At 46.3% G+C, this 15,859-nt stretch overlaps 5 protein-coding genes across 5 annotated transcripts; 1 reads left to right on the top strand and 4 right to left on the bottom strand.

The window, feature by feature from the left end:
- Positions 1–1,869: 1,869 nt before the first annotated feature.
- On the bottom strand, positions 1,870–5,088 carry GLAREA_00423 (Putative isomerase YbhE; the record flags this gene model as incomplete). Its single annotated transcript, XM_008085181.1, has 2 exons — positions 1,870–3,093; positions 3,148–5,088. 2 exons carry the CDS (start codon positions 5,086–5,088, stop codon positions 1,870–1,872), a joined length of 3,165 nt encoding a protein of 1,054 aa, XP_008083372.1.
- A 1,791-nt stretch (positions 5,089–6,879) lies between these two features.
- Positions 6,880–8,470, bottom strand: GLAREA_00422 (Protein kinase-like (PK-like); the record flags this gene model as incomplete). The annotated part of the gene is made up of 4 exons (XM_008085180.1): positions 6,880–7,154; positions 7,216–7,447; positions 7,563–7,798; positions 7,900–8,470. 4 exons carry the CDS (start codon positions 8,468–8,470, stop codon positions 6,880–6,882), a joined length of 1,314 nt encoding a protein of 437 aa, XP_008083371.1.
- Positions 8,471–9,756: 1,286 nt separating this feature from the next.
- GLAREA_00421 (uncharacterized protein) lies at positions 9,757–10,445 on the bottom strand (the record flags this gene model as incomplete). Its single annotated transcript, XM_008085179.1, has 3 exons — positions 9,757–9,813; positions 9,885–10,101; positions 10,156–10,445. The coding sequence occupies 3 exons, from the start codon at positions 10,443–10,445 to the stop codon at positions 9,757–9,759; spliced, it is 564 nt and encodes a 187-aa protein (XP_008083370.1).
- A 469-nt stretch (positions 10,446–10,914) lies between these two features.
- Positions 10,915–14,004, bottom strand: GLAREA_00420 (uncharacterized protein; the record flags this gene model as incomplete). The annotated part of the gene is made up of 3 exons (XM_008085178.1): positions 10,915–13,516; positions 13,566–13,889; positions 13,952–14,004. The coding sequence occupies 3 exons, from the start codon at positions 14,002–14,004 to the stop codon at positions 10,915–10,917; spliced, it is 2,979 nt and encodes a 992-aa protein (XP_008083369.1).
- A 511-nt stretch (positions 14,005–14,515) lies between these two features.
- GLAREA_00419 (MoaD/ThiS) lies at positions 14,516–14,806 on the top strand (the record flags this gene model as incomplete). The annotated part of the gene is made up of 1 exon (XM_008085177.1): positions 14,516–14,806. One exon carries the CDS (start codon positions 14,516–14,518, stop codon positions 14,804–14,806), a length of 291 nt encoding a protein of 96 aa, XP_008083368.1.
- Positions 14,807–15,859: the final 1,053 nt, after the last annotated feature.

Below are 15,859 nucleotides of genomic sequence, written 5' to 3'. Positions count from 1 at the left end.
ATTCAGCTGGGATAACTGTATTTGAGGAGGAGTTGTGATGAAAATTTTGTGTATACCAAAGAAAGAGAAGACGTACAAATCCGAAAACCCCTATGGTACAGGTACTGATGTGCGTTGTATCTCTTCAATGAAGCAAGTTTCATTTGGGCGTGTCATCTATTTTTTGGCGTTCTGCTTTTGAGGTTGGTTGTATTGTGTGATTTAGCTTGCAAGCGCTCATGTTATATATCTGTATAAAGTAATTTTTATTTTCAGAACGATCGTTTGATTTGTGATAAGTGAATTTGGAGCATGTAGCCATGTCTCGAACATTTCTATCATTTAATAAATGATTTGGAAGCGATAAAAGTTGACGCTCATGAATATTTCTGCTTCCATTAAAGTTCCACCATGAGGCAATTGGCTGAGACAGATTCACTTCAGAGGCTGTGCTTGCGTGAGTAACCTGGTCCAGACATGTTCTGTATCTCGGGACTTGAAAGAAGAATGATTCGTGTGTAGTGTTTTACGCTACGAGTCTACGACGTTTACTAGGGTTTTGGCAAGCGGCGGCGGTAGAAAGTGTTGTTGAGACGAGAGCTGAAGTGATGTTGGCAAACTACCCAGTGCTTTATCGAGAGTAGATATCACTTTGGTCTGTTGGGTGTACAGAGAGGTGTCTACGATACACCTTAGTCATATCAAGCAAGCAATATTAAAGTCTGCAGATTCATAGGCCGTCTAGTTTTCACTTCGTGCAACTTGGATGGAGTCATCTTCCATCTAGCGTTAAGAATGAGAAGTTATTTTTTATTAAGTTTGTGTGTAGAGAGAGAGAGGGTGGTTCATGGAAGTTTCATTCTAACTGACAAGAAATGTAAGATTATCACACCATCGAGCAAAAGCAAATCATGTACCACCTCTTTCGTATAAGAAAAGTGTCGCGGGATGGTGAGTCGTAGAGGGGGATATTTCGCGTCGACGGCAAATTACCCAAGACATCGATTACTAACTTCATGGGAGCAGGTACAGATCGTGGATTATGAAGACTTGTAACTAGATAGATTTAAATGTACTCACATAATATGGTTCGGCGTTAGCTTGACCCCGTCATTTGTTTCCTAGCCAGACCGGTCGACTTTAGAGCTCGCTTAGCCGATTACTTAGGATCCTTGTGACATGGTTTAGTAGAACACCAATTCATAGCATGAAAAAAAATATGAAAAGTTTTTTCCTGACATTTTACTTGTGTTACTTGTACTCTTGGTTATATTCGCTAGCTAGCGAGGCCTAGATCTAGACGCTGACATACTTCGCTTCATGCGACTGAAATCACGCTAATGCTGCTAACGATTATAACGCCAGACTTGAAGTATCTCACTTTCCCTGATGTATGTGCCTATGTACTATCGATCCGGCCACACATGAACACTCGTCAGCTTCACCAATCAATCACCATTTACAGTTTGAGGAACGAGTCCAGATTGGTAATTTCCAGACCAGTATTGATGAGTTCCCATTGAGCGACTTTCCCATGACGAATCCAATCACCCAAGAATGCAAAGATGCAATGCGATAACCCATCCCACATCCCAAGCCTGGGAAAATGTCAAACCCAATGAATCCCAAGACGCCTCCAAAATGCAAACATGCCAGGATAATGGCATCGAGATGCCACGTTATGAGTATGGTGGTGTCATGTGATTCCCCTTTACTCCAATTTCCTCCCCTTCCATCCACCTTCCCAAAAATCCCATGGTATCGTCCAAAAAAAAGCGCCGAATATGTAGTATGTGTGTCGTTAAGAGTCGTGTGAATAGATAAGAATAATCATGTTTGCCATTATATTCAATCAAGCAAGGCACTGTACATTCATTACCTTGACGAGATTCAAAAATGGCCAATCGTGACGCCTAAATCGGCCGCCTTCCGCTGTCGATGTGCCGCTGTTCTTCGAGCCTTTGGATGTGCTACGAGTTCATCCTCGTCCGACATCCAGTCGTAGCCCCGCGACCTCCCATCTTGCCGGTACTGTCTGTTGCTCTCAAGCCTGTGTAGTCCATCATCGGCCAGTCCACAACGTTCATATTGAATGATCCCACCACGCATATTGTCGCTATTAGCCACGAAGAGATCTTGCCCATCGTTTGTGAAGTCGACACCGCCAATCTCCCCGAAGAAGTTTAGTGTTTGTTTGCTTGTGAATGTTTGTGCGTCGATAATACTAATAACATCAGCTGGCTCTGCTGCTACCAGCACTCTCTTGCCAGAACCGAGAGGTGAGAATTTGAGTTTCCGCACACCAGCCATCTCAGACTCAATTGTCGTGATCGGATACGAAGACCCTGATGCAGATTTCCATTTCCTCGCATCCCATATCTTGACTTGCATGTCCTGGTTTCCGGTGGCCACTGTCCAGCCATCATCCGCCCAATCGCAAGCAAAGCCAAAGTCACGATGACCATCTAGTCTCTGCAAAATCTCCCCAGTATCGGAGTTACAGATCATGACATCTCTCGTGTCCCCAACACATACGCGTAGACGTTGATCTGGTGAGATGGCGCTGCAATTCATTGCACAGTCATACTTGTTTTCCTGGATGAACGTGTTCGTGTTAACATCTAAAACTCGAAATCCAGTATCATTCGAGGAGAATGCGGCAACCGGCAAGGAAGAGCCGCGGTGTTGATGAACTTGGACATGATTTGTGATCGCATTCAACTCATCCGTAATAAGTCCTTCAGTATGTTTGGTATCCTTGTGACTTTTTAAATTTATCAAGGCGTATTCGCCACAAAATCCACCTGCCACAAGAATGTCGTGTGCGGTATCTAGAGTTGATATTTGCATACCACCAGGAATCCCGTTGAGAGGTTGAATAGTCATATTCGTCAATTCCATGGCAACAGACGACGGCCCTGTCTTGTTCTTGATAGAGGACGGATTCCACTGCCAAACTCTGGACCTGCCCGCGTAGAATACGTGACCTCGCGACGCACAAGCCATGACATTTCTTAATTGGAAATGGGTCAACTTAACATTGTGGTCAAAATCCATGCGACGAAAGCGAAAGTAGTTTTCATCATCAACCAATGAAACACCTTGATTGAGCAACTAATTAGGCACTTAGTGTTCCGTCCCTTTGCCTGAGCATGAGTGGTAACTTACACTTGAATGATGACTCTGAGGCCGAACGTTCCTATAATTATTGTAAAGTCGCATCCGCATTCGCTTTGCCTCTTGCCGTGATACGCCCAGTTCGGTCCAATTTATTCTTTGCATATCACATAGCTCACCTTGTAGGTCGCTCCGTCGTACCGGCTCGAGGGGATCAAGGTCTCTTTGTCTAAAGACTGAAGATAGGTGTGGGGCTCTCCGCTTCCGTTGTTGGTCGTGAACCAATGTAGCAGATCTGCCCCAATTGTACAGGAATTCTCCGAGACTGAGATTGTAGTGATCTTCCACATCAGAATGGTCAGCATCTGACATATTATCCGCTAATTCTTCAAAAGGAACATGATCTTCGAGTGATACCAACGGTGCAGCATTAGTAGCCGGCGGCCAATCGCTCGCATCATGTTGGACGTTTGGAATCTCTACAGCCTCTGGCGCAGCTCCAAATGCAGACGAGGTGGAAGGCTCCACCCATGAGGTAGATGAAGAATTGGGGAACAAGGAGATGGATTCATTACTTGTATTTGCAAAGGATCCCTCTTGATCATCCGCAGCCATACCGACTTCCCCAAGATCCAGTCCATCTTGAAGATGTTGCAACTGTAAAGATACTGCAGACAGTGTGGTTGGAAGAACGGCATTATCATGGGTCGGTGGAGGGGCTTCTTCTTCCATGGACGCATCCGGCGGCTGCTGTTGCGCGTATGTTGGATTTTGCGTTACGGACTCGACGTGAAGTGTAGTTGGGGCTGTGGAAGACGGAGATGCTGAACCAGACTCCATATCCAGCAGATGCTCTGACTCCATGTCATTTAGATGTTGTTCCAGCCCAAATAGTCCCGATTCAAGCTGAACTAGACCAGTATCTAGTAGCGCATCATGGGTATGTGTCATGGTCAAGGTTGCCCCTCCATCTGACATGTCTTGATCTTCGTCGACCGAGCCATCAGCGCCTTTGTCGTCGTCCATATCCGGGGTTTCGAGTCTGTTAACACTACTCATGGCATTGCTATTCGTAGCATTGACCATAGGAGGATCCGCGAGAGCATCTGTAGGCGGCCGCACGCCATTATCGGTACCAAATGTGGCGGTCGAATCTTCGTAGGGCGGGGTCATCGGGGTCTGGAGCATCGCGTTACGCTTCTCGTACAGCTCCCAACGAGCCGCGATGTCATAGATGAGACGAACGAGGATTCGTGGTGTAAATGCTTGTGTAGCCCTGAGAGCTGGAGGAGTACGATGACACCGTCGGGGTTGAGAAGAATAAGGTAGCGGTCGGCTACGTAGTTGTAGTGTCCTCGAGGTGGTCGCCCAGGTACAAGTAGCTCGGGCCAGGTAGGAGGTGGAGGCTAGGAGGCGAATAGGCCGGACGATGGCGGTGCGCTGTCGACCACCGATGCTGCACAAGCGGTGTCGAGAGGCAGGAAACGCGAAGAGGTCTTGAGATAGATTGCGATGCTCTCGAGGGTGTGGTGATAGTTGCTGGGTCGCAGGGAGGATGGAGAGATTCGTGGAGGGCGACTGCAGGAGGGCTTGCGAGTGGCAACAGAAGGTGGAGCGAATTTTGCAGGCTGGACCAGCAGCTGTTTGGTACCCGAATGGGTGGGAGGAAGATTGTGGCCGAGGATGAGGGGATGGAGAACAGAACGAGGTCTGCAGGTGAGATGGTGGTCGCAGAGGCGGGTGGGTGTGTGGTCGTGATGGCAGTGGATGGGTTTGAGGTGGGGCAGCCAGCCAAATTCGCGACGACGCTTTTGGTGATGGGCGTGAAAGAATGCGAGGTGGCTGAATCAGAGTAATCAATTCGACGAAGCAGAGAGGATCGTGCTGATTTTTTGGGAATACAAAACCTGTCGTGCCACAGGTCTTTGTTGGGATTAAAGAGTTGGGTTCACATTGACTTCTACTCGCACAAGCAGCAAAATCTTCATCCATAGCGAACGTCATCCCTTTTTTTGGTCGAACGGCCTTATGTGCTACTGGTTAATGTTACAATTATACTTGACTCACTCAAGCTAGAGATGCCGTTGCTTTCTACTCGCGCTTTTACTAAAAAAAGAATTGCTGCCAGATATCCCACTCTTCAACGAGCAGCAACTGTTATCTACTCATATGTCTTGCAGTTCATTACAGCACACCCATCCGACAGTCCGACTACCCGCACAGTAAGTACGTGGCTACGTGCTGCCACACCTTCCAAGCTCTTTGCTAGACTAGACCTGGTACGTGTTCTGCGTTCGTCGGGCTGCAGCGAATTTGTGTGGGGAGAGAGAAGAAGAAGAATCCCAAGTAAAACATTACAGCAAGACTAATAAGTTGTCGAATAGGAATCCATGTCACTCCCGTGACGGAAAGAAACAACGACATACGAAAATCTTACTCTTGCGTTCTCGATGCACGAATGTTGAAACGTGCAGTCACCACAAGAACCGGTGTCGACTTACATATCCTCTGTAATCCCCACGTCTTGTCTGACCGTTGCTTTGGACATGATCGGACGGCACCCCCGCATATTAGGATTCCTCCCGGTCCTCAAAAGAAAGACAATTATTACTGAAGTGTGGTCTAACGGTGGGGTTGACGAGGGTTCACTTGCTCAGCGCTGTGCAACAAGCTTTTGCATCGGCAATGGCATATTCTATCGCCAAAGGCACTACTGATTGGGAAGTTTCCTGACAGTATGATTGCTCACAAAAGAAGTCCTGGAACAAGGTTCCCGGGTCTTCGAGAAGCAATTCTTTCCGTACAACCATGCATCGCCCGTGCAGGAGAAGTCGGCCTCCACCATGTAGACGAGAAGTACGAATCGACTGTCTTGCATTATCGACACGAGAAGAGCTGGCCCAAGCCACGGAATGCTTCGATATCTTCGCCAAGAGAGACATGTCTCAAGTCTCTCTACGGCTCGTCTATGCCGGCTGAAATCGGTTCAACTACTTATCTCAGTTTTCTGTCAGACTTACAATTATATCACTTTCTTCATAAGCGCTGAGCCTCCACTACTTTTAATCGCTTGGGTAATAAGTGATAGCTTTCCGATTCCTTCCATCCCGAGGGAAACCTTCCCTGGGTGTACGACAAGGCACTTTCAGCCAAACGGCTATCCGCATCTGCACCACGCCGTTTCAGTCAGCTCGGAGAAGGATGGGTGGAATTACTTCGTACAGGGCCGAATATTTCTACATTACTAGGGTGTGCGGCGTCAAAGAAGCCTTACCCATGAAGGTAAATCCGTTGCTAAGTATGAAAGATGATTTGCTAGAAACCCTTGTTTTAACAGAAATGTCTAGAAGCCGCACAGACGACTAAAGTAGAAATATTCGGCCCTGTACGAAGTATGTCTTTCGTTTACTGACAATAAGAGTATTCCATTGGTAAGATGAATGGTATAATCGGCGATTTTGCCCTTGTCATCTATCTCTGTACTTGCACATTTTACTAACTCAGCCTCAAAGTTTATCAAAAAGCGCTTGATTCTTGAAAACCCTCGACTTTACTATTCCAGTAACTTATTTCATGGGCTCAGCCGTGACTAACAAACTTATTATTCTAAGCCAGGTACATACAGCTACCAACTTTACCTCTGGCGAGAGTCTTAAAATCTATACACACTCCTCGGACCATTTTGTGTGACCACAAATTCTACGCCCTAGCGGGCGCCGGTGTTTTACCCCAGCTTTGAAACCCCTGTACTTTTCTCTACACAGGAAGCATATACTACGAGGATTATGCAGTGAGGTTCAATACTAGATTGACTTGTATACCTGAAAAGCAAAGCCAATAAAGATAGGAAGTCTCTTTGCTTCTAGTGTGCTTTGAGGTCACTCTATGATCTGAGTTATCCAAGGATGTTCGAGCAACTGCTTCGCTGTCTTCAGGCCGCCATTGAAGCATTCCTCGCATGAGATCCAAAAACACTTCTTTGTTTCTGCCTTGAAGGCGAATCTCAGATTCTTCCAAGCTCGTTCCCTGTGGAACAGGCATCTCAGATATCCATTTTCCTGCAGCAAATTAGGTCAGTGTTCAGTCCTGAAGCCCGCCACCCTACACTAAGGTACGTACCTTCTTTATCAAAGAACTCAGCTGTTCTAGTTCCTCGCTCGAGCAAGTCTAGAGGCGGAGGACCTAGCATACTAATAACCTCTGCTAGATGCGCGCGAGTTGAGTAGCCTTTTCCATCAGGATCGTCTCCACGAAACAAATGTCTATCCTCGAAAAGATCCCATACCATCACACCTACGTTCCATATATCGACTGGATAGCTCAAGGCCGCTTTTACCATTACTTCAGGCGCCTATTGTTAAGTTAGCATAGGTTCTGAGCTCTGCTTCTCGAGGAGGGGAAAAACAAGGTAAATGTGTCTCGTGGAATCTCCTATGTGAAGAGTTAATAGGGAGGATGATACGCACTCTGTATATCTGTGGTCCTGCGTTATGGTTCCTCTTTTTATCACCTCGTACTGCTGAGCCGAAATCACTCAATACGGCTCTCCCGAAGTACCTTGGAACGCCCAGTTGCCTCGATGCGTAGATTGTCATGTCATCCACTATTTTTCTTGGAGATGGATGTTCCATCTCACCTTTGGTGAAATCGTCCAGAATAGATTGATCTTTTATCTGCTGAAGAACATTATCGGCTTTGATGTCTTTGAAGTATGGTCAGTCAGGTTCTCGACTCCACTGAGGTAAGAAGGGTAAATTGGGATTCTAAAAATGGAGTCTTGTGTATAAGGGGAGAAATCCATACCAGTATGCACGACTTGACATTCTGTATGCAGGTAGTCTAGTGCTAAGAACAAGTGTTTGAGGGAACCTTTTAGAAGCTCCTCTGTAAAAATTCCGTCCGAAATGCGGTATGTTAGGTCCTCCCAGCTTTCCCACATTGGCTTTTGAACAAGACAAGTGTGGTCACCACCAAGACGAGGTATTGTAAATGTTTCGAGTGCAGTTCTGACATGAGAATAGCCTGGATGCGAATGGTTGCCTTTACTCAAACGCTGATAGATCTGGAATTCGTCCTGTGGGTTCCCATCTCGAGTATATACTTTGAGAGTAACATGAGAATGTGCTTCGAGATCGCGGGCTAGCCATACCGTTGATGTTTCACCGCATCCCAGTTTTCCGAGAACCTGATACTTTGACTTGAAAACGTCGCCAATATTTACAGGAAAGTAATGTCCTCTGTGAAAGCCTTCATAATGCTCCTCATCTAGGGCTAGGTCATCGCTGACCACGTGGAAGCCTGTTTTGGGAAAGCGTAGTGGAAGTAATGGTTTTCTTGGGCTGATAACCCTCGCCCTCTTGAGGAGAGTTGACATCCCAAGTCTGGTGGTATAATAGATAGACGCATGTATTTATGGCGTATTTGATTTTCTGTGGCTACCCGGTAGACATATGTCCTGTGTCATTTCCGACAGAACCAGGAAATCAAACATAAGCACCTATCCGGCTGGAAAACAGCGGTGAAACGAAGCCTTGTATTTGTGATGTGGCTCTCTGCCTCGGCGGCGCTACCAACACATACGCGAGTTGATAAGGTTATTTGTGTAGGATGTCCTTGTCAGTACAAATGCATTTTCTTGCGTTGCGCGCTTAGCTCCAGTAAAGTCAATCCTATGTGTAACGTTGACCAACCTACTTCCAAGAAACTTTGTGTCTAGAAGTCGCAGCTGTGTGAGCTATCCACGAGGGATTTGAGTTGTGTTCATCATACAGTCTGAATTCGCGTTGTATGTACTGTGGTTCCACTGGATCGCTTTTCATCAGCCATTCTCTTCAGCTCGTATTGGTCTGTTGTACGAGTCTACCTCTTCTTGTTCTACCTATCGTGGCACATGGTAGACTCGGTGATTTACTGGACCTAATCGTGACTGTCGTACCTTTGTGAAATATTCCGTACCTCCAAGAACCTTGAACATATGTCAGAATCTTTCACTTCTAAGAAGCATAGCGCAGCAAGGTAATGAGTATCAAACTAGAAGATTTATGTGATGTGATAAGTGATGACGGAGGGAGCTCCTTACATGAGACAAATTAGGTGCCAAGGTCCCGTGTATCAATAATGAAGGAATGACTTGTTTTAAGCCTCAATATCATGGCCTGGAATTGAACCAAATGGCCAACAGCAGGTCCCAGTTTTCCAACGACTGAAGAGTGACTTTTCAAGAAATCTACAGGTCAAAGGAGATAAGTACCAATTCCGAGGACGACCGAATCAAAAAATGAAGCTCGAGGACAATGTGCATTATGTGTTACTGCTGAATTTTTTTAGTTTGTGTTGTTATGGCTGTCCTCTCTCTCGTTCCACCAAAGGTACAGGTATTAGAATTTGAAAATACCAGTGACTTTCAAAAGCAGATCTTGTTATTAAGCATCAGTTTCTACGACAAAATAAACCAAATCCTATTACATATATTAATTAAGAGACAAATGCAAACCTGCCCTATCTCGACATCCCAGACCAGAATAATCCTTAGCTCCTACAATAACGACTACAAGAATTAAAATTCACGAAATAGTTGAAGCATTATCTGTTCCAAGCGCCAAAAAAAAAAACGCCAGCAATGTGTGTTATACCTAGTCGCCATTTCACTTGCTGCTGATTCTACGCGAAGACAAAAAATCCGGCAGCAGCACCTAACAAAACTACGATCATCTCAACCTATACCACCCAGAATTCATTAGTATTCGAGATTTGTCTAATATATGACCGCTGAGGAAAATAAGACTTACACTATTCTTTGTCTTTCCGTCCACACCACCTGTTTGAACCGGCGTCACAGGCATAGTAGTAGTTGGCCCCACAGGCACCATACTGGTTCTCTCTCTCGTAGCCATGGTGGAGTTTCGAACTGGAGGTTGGACGGTGGTGCTGGTCGAGGCTGGTGGTTCGGTATAAGTAATTGGTGTAATAAACGTTATTCTGCTTGTAGTGGATGTTGTTGGGGGACTATAGAGAGTTATTGTTAATCGTATTTCTTGGGAGAGAAACGGTGAGACTTACGTGTATGTAATTGGTGTAATGAACGTTATACTATTGGTAGTTATTGACGTCAATGTGCTGCTACTGCTAGTGATTGAAGTATCCGTAGTGGACGTGGTGCTTGTTGTAGACGATGTGGAGCTAGTGGTGGTAACTTCGATAGGGTTTATGACCACAGGCAAGGGTATGAGATCTGGGTTCGGGTTGAGTTGTTGGCTCAGATCAATGATGCTGAGAGTTGGGGGAATATTTTGGGAATTGGCGAGGAGTGGTAGGACAACTAGTGTCAAGGCTACGACGAACGACGGCATAGTTTTCTGTTGTACAACTGGGAGTATGGAAAATTCTAGCAGTATGTAGTTGAGGGTCTGTAGTGGAGATGAAGGAAAACAATGAATAGAAAGGTGGTTTGGTAGCGACTGCGTGATAGAAATGGAGAAGTTGGTCCCGATGATGCTCAACGAGCGGCGTCCCACGTCCTCTCTTATGGACTTGCGTACCGAAGAAAAGCACATCTATTGCGAAGTAAATATTTACATTCTGCCGGATTTGTAATGTTCCATCGCTCGGTTACTGGATGTTGACAGTGACCACATTCCTGAGATGGGTTCCAGAGCAACGCGTGAAACCCAAGAGGGAAAAAGGTTGAGCGCGCAGATCCTGCGTGCCTAGGTATATTGCTATATGATACATTGGGCCATACATTGACCCATAACTTTGAGTAGTATGGTATTATAAGATGTTACAGCGAGCAGCATCTGCCCCCATCGTCATGCTTGTTCATCGTGCTAACTTGTATTCAAACGCCTTCTCAACCACTGGACCTCGCGGTTTAGGGGTTAGGATCATCCTTCCTCGTGGCATATCAATATCCAGTACCTCGACCTCGACCTCCTGACCAGGCACAACGTCCTCGTATTTCAGACTTTCATTGAAACGCAGTGTCGCTGGAAAATCAAACTGGCTGATCTTACCGAACGCTATGTTGGAGAGAGGATTGACGGTTCTAATCACAAAGCTTAGTGATCTGGGTAGTTCGGATTCACCAAATTTCCAAGCACGAATGAAAAATTGGCAGAACCATGAATTTTGGGCATCCACAGAGGCTTTCCTAGCCAGTCGTTCACGCGTATCGATACGTGGGAGCAGACGCTCTATTTGAACCGTGGAAAATGGAAAGATGGACTCGTCAGTGTTTCCAACAAGTGGGCGACCTAAGCGATGTTCTTCGCGAAGGGCAGCATTGATTTGCCAATGCATCAACAGATCACCGTATCGTCTGAGAGGACTCGTACATTTGCTGAACATATCTGCTCCAACTGCAACATGGGGTCCTGGTACCGTGGATGGTTGCGCGGCCCCAATTGTTTCTAGGTATTGCTCGGCGATGTCTAAGGGTATGTTGCCGTCCACATCTCTTGATGGAATGACTACTCGGCGAAAAAAACTCGCAGGTTCTTTAATAGGGTTATATGGTGTAACGCGGTACATAGTTGGGACTCCACGTTCATGACACCATTTGGCGCACACCTCCCCTGCGAGTATCATTAGGTAGGAAAGAGGGCTATTCGGTTTTGGTGTCCCTTTGTTCTTGGAGACTTCGATGATAGGTTTCTCTTTCCACACTTTGCCAAATTTGTATCGAAGAGCGCTTGGAGCGGGAGTAGTGGGTGTATCCAGGTGGATTGCCAAATCATAATTATTTGATGCAAAGTTTACTCCCCCTTTTCCCCTCAGACAAGAGGATCTGAGCACGCCTAGGTTGCGAATGATCTTGAGTTTTGCTTTATGATCAGTGGCCAACGCATCAAAGGAGGTCAAATGCCTGGACGGGTTTGAAGGGGGTAAGCTGTTGTTACCGGCGATATACATATCCTTCTCATCAGAGGAAAGGACCTCAGTATTTGTACCGGCTTCCTCCAACACGTTATAGGTAACGTAGATAACGTTATTGATACGGCCCGCCGAGACCTTGTAGTCTAATATCTCGCCGGCGGCATTCAATTTTGCACTGAATGTCAAGCATGGACGTCCGCTGCCCATGCTGAACTGCGATTGGACTCGCTTGGGCTCCAACATAGATGCAACCCGGTCTGGGAAGTAGACGTTGGTCACGAATCTTTGTGCAAACTCAGCGATAGGACTTGTAGGCTCGATGTGAGAAGCCGGGTCTGCCACATGGACATGTACCCAATACTGGTCGTCGATCTCGGTTGGTTCTACAGACACCCCATCGTCGATTTCGTGTGCACCCACATCGTCAATACAGAAGACAGGTACGTTACCCCAATCTTTGCGAATGGAGCTTTGTTGATCCTCTATGAAGCCTTCCGTGGGAGCTAATTTTTCGGCTCGCAATCTTTGGCCAACCCCGGGCAGTTTCAAGAGGTATGCATGAGGGGTTTCCCAGAAAGGTATTATACCGATTTCTTGCAAGAAAGTCCAGCCCGTTCTCATATCCAATTCAACATCGTCATAACGGTCGATGGCTCTTAGCAAGGTGGCGCCAATCCCATGCAGACTTGAACCACGTCTGAAGCTCTGTAAGCCACACCATGACTCCATAAAACGCAAGAACAATCTAGTGCCACCAGGGAAGCTTTGAGATGTTGCTTCGGAGCCGGGGTGGCCATCACCGGGATATGGTCCTATCATACCATACTTTGTAAAGTCTTGGTTCTTCCTTGTAATATCAATCATAGTCCTACACTGCTGTACAAATTGAGTTACTGGATGCTGTGAGCCTGACTTCACGTCGGTGGTTCCTGTCATCAGTTGTTCAACGTAGGAACGCACAAGAGCCTCGACTTTTTTGACATCCTCAACCTCGTCCAGTGAAGCAATTTCGTATTCCCCGCCGGCGCGAAGCGTACCCTTTGCCTGTGCCCGGAATTCCATATCTGTTGCAAGTATGCGACGATGTAGAGCATAAAGAATAGTCTGGTTGAAATTGCCATTTGCGTCTTTAGCAGTTACGCCAGCTAGTGATTTTTCGGCAATCTCTTCCAGTGTGGCATAGGTCATTTTTGTTCTGTGGGCCATTACTCGATGGATTGTTTCCATTTGAGTTGCAGTAGCAAGATAAGCAGCATCTGCCTCGTTCCAAAAGTGCAAGAGCTTACTTAAGATGTTATTCCCAATATCTCTCGGAACGGCCTGCTGAAAGATCTGCAGTTTCTGTTGCACGTCTGGCGATACCTCAGAGCTTGGCAAATGAGGTATAATATCTTTCAGTTCCTCTGGCTTGACAAAACCAGGAACGAAATATTTTGGCATAAAATGTGGCCGTTGCGACCATCGTCCAGACATGGTGTAGTATTGACCTTGGTCACCTAAATCCTGTACAAACACTGCTAGTTCTTGGGCTCTGCTACCCACAAATCTATACGGAATTAGTTATGAGACACGTTAATGGTAGTTGCAGAGCTTACGCGAGTTCGACTAGATCTCCGGGAAGCAAGAATGTGCGCCTCCTGCCAACATCCACCAAATCATCTTTTAAAAAAGTCCGATATCCATCAATGTCTCCGTGCGATTCATCATCTTCTTCTGCCTGAATGGTACCACGTGTTTGTATATTTCCCGTGTCATTACTGACATTTGTACGGAGGTTTGGTGGTGATTTTATGTCTTTCATCGGAACATCTGCACCATTGTGTATCTGCCATTGCTTCAAGTATTCTCGTATACCCGATGGTGTGCTCGTCTCAGATAGGGTCGAGTTTCGATTCGTCGGTGTAGCTTTGAACTCGATTCTGGCAGATTGTGAAAGTGTTCGCCTCGATTGCCCGCGTAAGATATTCCGCTGCGTTCTTACGCGACATTGCCAGCAAACAAAGGAGTCCGCTGCTTGGGTACGGGAGAGGACATTTCGTAACATGACCTACTTTGGAGACACTCAAGATTCGGGGATGGACGTCGTATGCTCGAGATTGGTAGGTTGCGACGTTGATAGGTAAATTTCTAGTGTACTTTTTGTCCTGGGGTGACGTGACGGAACGAGCGCTGTCACGAGCGTGGTCCAAGCTCAATCGCGGTGGTCATATTTTTCGTAAAATTATCCCTTTGTTTCTGTAAATCTGACCTGGAATCTTCAAGTGATTGACTTCAACCGATCCATCATCATCATCATCATCGTCGCTGCTTACAAGATCTCGTACGTATCCATTCTCGATCTCACTTCGCTGTTTCAATCCACTTCTCTGCTTTGTATGATGAACAACTTTAGCATGTATTACCTGAAGCATGGCTGCTTGCAGCCGTGCAATGTGGTCTACACCAAGATCTCTGACACCTCGACTACGAGTTGAATTTTCTCGGACTATGAGCCTTTAAAAGTCCTTGCGACTAACTTCATGTGAATCTAGTGGCGCTGAAAATCATGACGACGAAGCCAAGCACGTCGGACGGCAGCTTTACTATCTTATATTTCGCATCAGCGAGTTCCTACACGTCCAAAGACGCTGAAGTCTTGGCAGCTCCTCTACCTGTCGCTAAGCTTTTCGATCTTCTGGAAGAAAAATACACGGGGATCAAATCCAAGGTGTTGGAGAGCTGCCTCCTTACAGTCAATCTCGAGTATGTGGATGTACCCAGTGATGCTTCATCGACAGGACTCGTGATAAAGGCGGGCGATGAAGTTGCTATCATACCTCCGGTGAGCTCTGGTTAAGAACAGTGAAGCACGCTTGAATTCAGTCAAATCCGGTAGACAGCTGGCCGTGCGCTTCGGTGTCGGTCTCTTCTGGTGCATTAGATTGAGCAGAGCAGAAGCGTTCACATCCGGCCTATTCCCTGAGTAGCGGTTGTGCCTCTTCACCACGCTTCACGTCTACCAGACGTGGAATCCATCCTTTCCACCAACCAGCCCGGTAACGATCCCAAATCCTCCACCATCCCGAACCCCTTCCCCTCCACGCCCTACGCGCTGTTCTCAGACCTTTATACCCGACCCAACCAAGAACCAGCACTAGGAGTGTCGCAATTATCGATCCGATGCAGCTGAGGAGCGTAATTGTTGAAACATGGCAACCCAGCGGTTGAGTTCTTAATTCCCATCTATCCGATCCCATAGGGCAGACACCAGCATTTGCAAAGGGCGCGAAGGCGGAAATTGGGAACGCAATAGGCACACAAGCTGTTGACTGGTACATACATGAGCAAGTATTTGTGAAGCAAGGACTCCAATGCTCAACTTACTGATGGGCACCAGCCGCAAGGCTTTTGAATGAGGCAAGCGGAGCAGTCCTGCTTTTTCCAGCATAGTCGCAAGAGATCATCGCTGCTGATATTTGCTATCGTCATGTCCAATTGGTGTTTCGAATCGACGTCTTGTCAACTTGGAACCGAAAATGATCGATGGTTATGTTACATATGCGTAGTGTATCCAGTCTTGGTAGTTGATGCCTGAGGCGAAATAACAACGTGCATTTCATAGTGTGAGCTGACTCGAATAACACTGTTGTCATTCGACAAGAATGACTAAATCACGAGTGTCTCATTTATTAGTCTCAGTAGATAAGATGTTTCTAGAATGTGTCAAAAGTGTTTTAATAAGTGAGAGAACTTAACTACTGTTGATTATACAATCACAGTTGACACAACCGGCAGGAAGTTCTGCCACTTATTATGATCTACGCGAGCTATTGTCAAATGCCCAGCGGTCTCTTGCTACGACTTGTAGTATTTTAGTATCAGAACCGATTGTCAATTTGGTACAGAGGTT

This window comes from Glarea lozoyensis, assembly GCF_000409485.1.
Source record: "Glarea lozoyensis ATCC 20868 chromosome Unknown GLAREA3, whole genome shotgun sequence".
Lineage (NCBI taxonomy): Eukaryota > Fungi > Ascomycota > Leotiomycetes > Helotiales > Helotiaceae > Glarea > Glarea lozoyensis.
The sequence above is the reverse complement of the archived record's forward strand: the minus strand, read 5'-3'. Positions and strand labels throughout refer to the sequence as shown.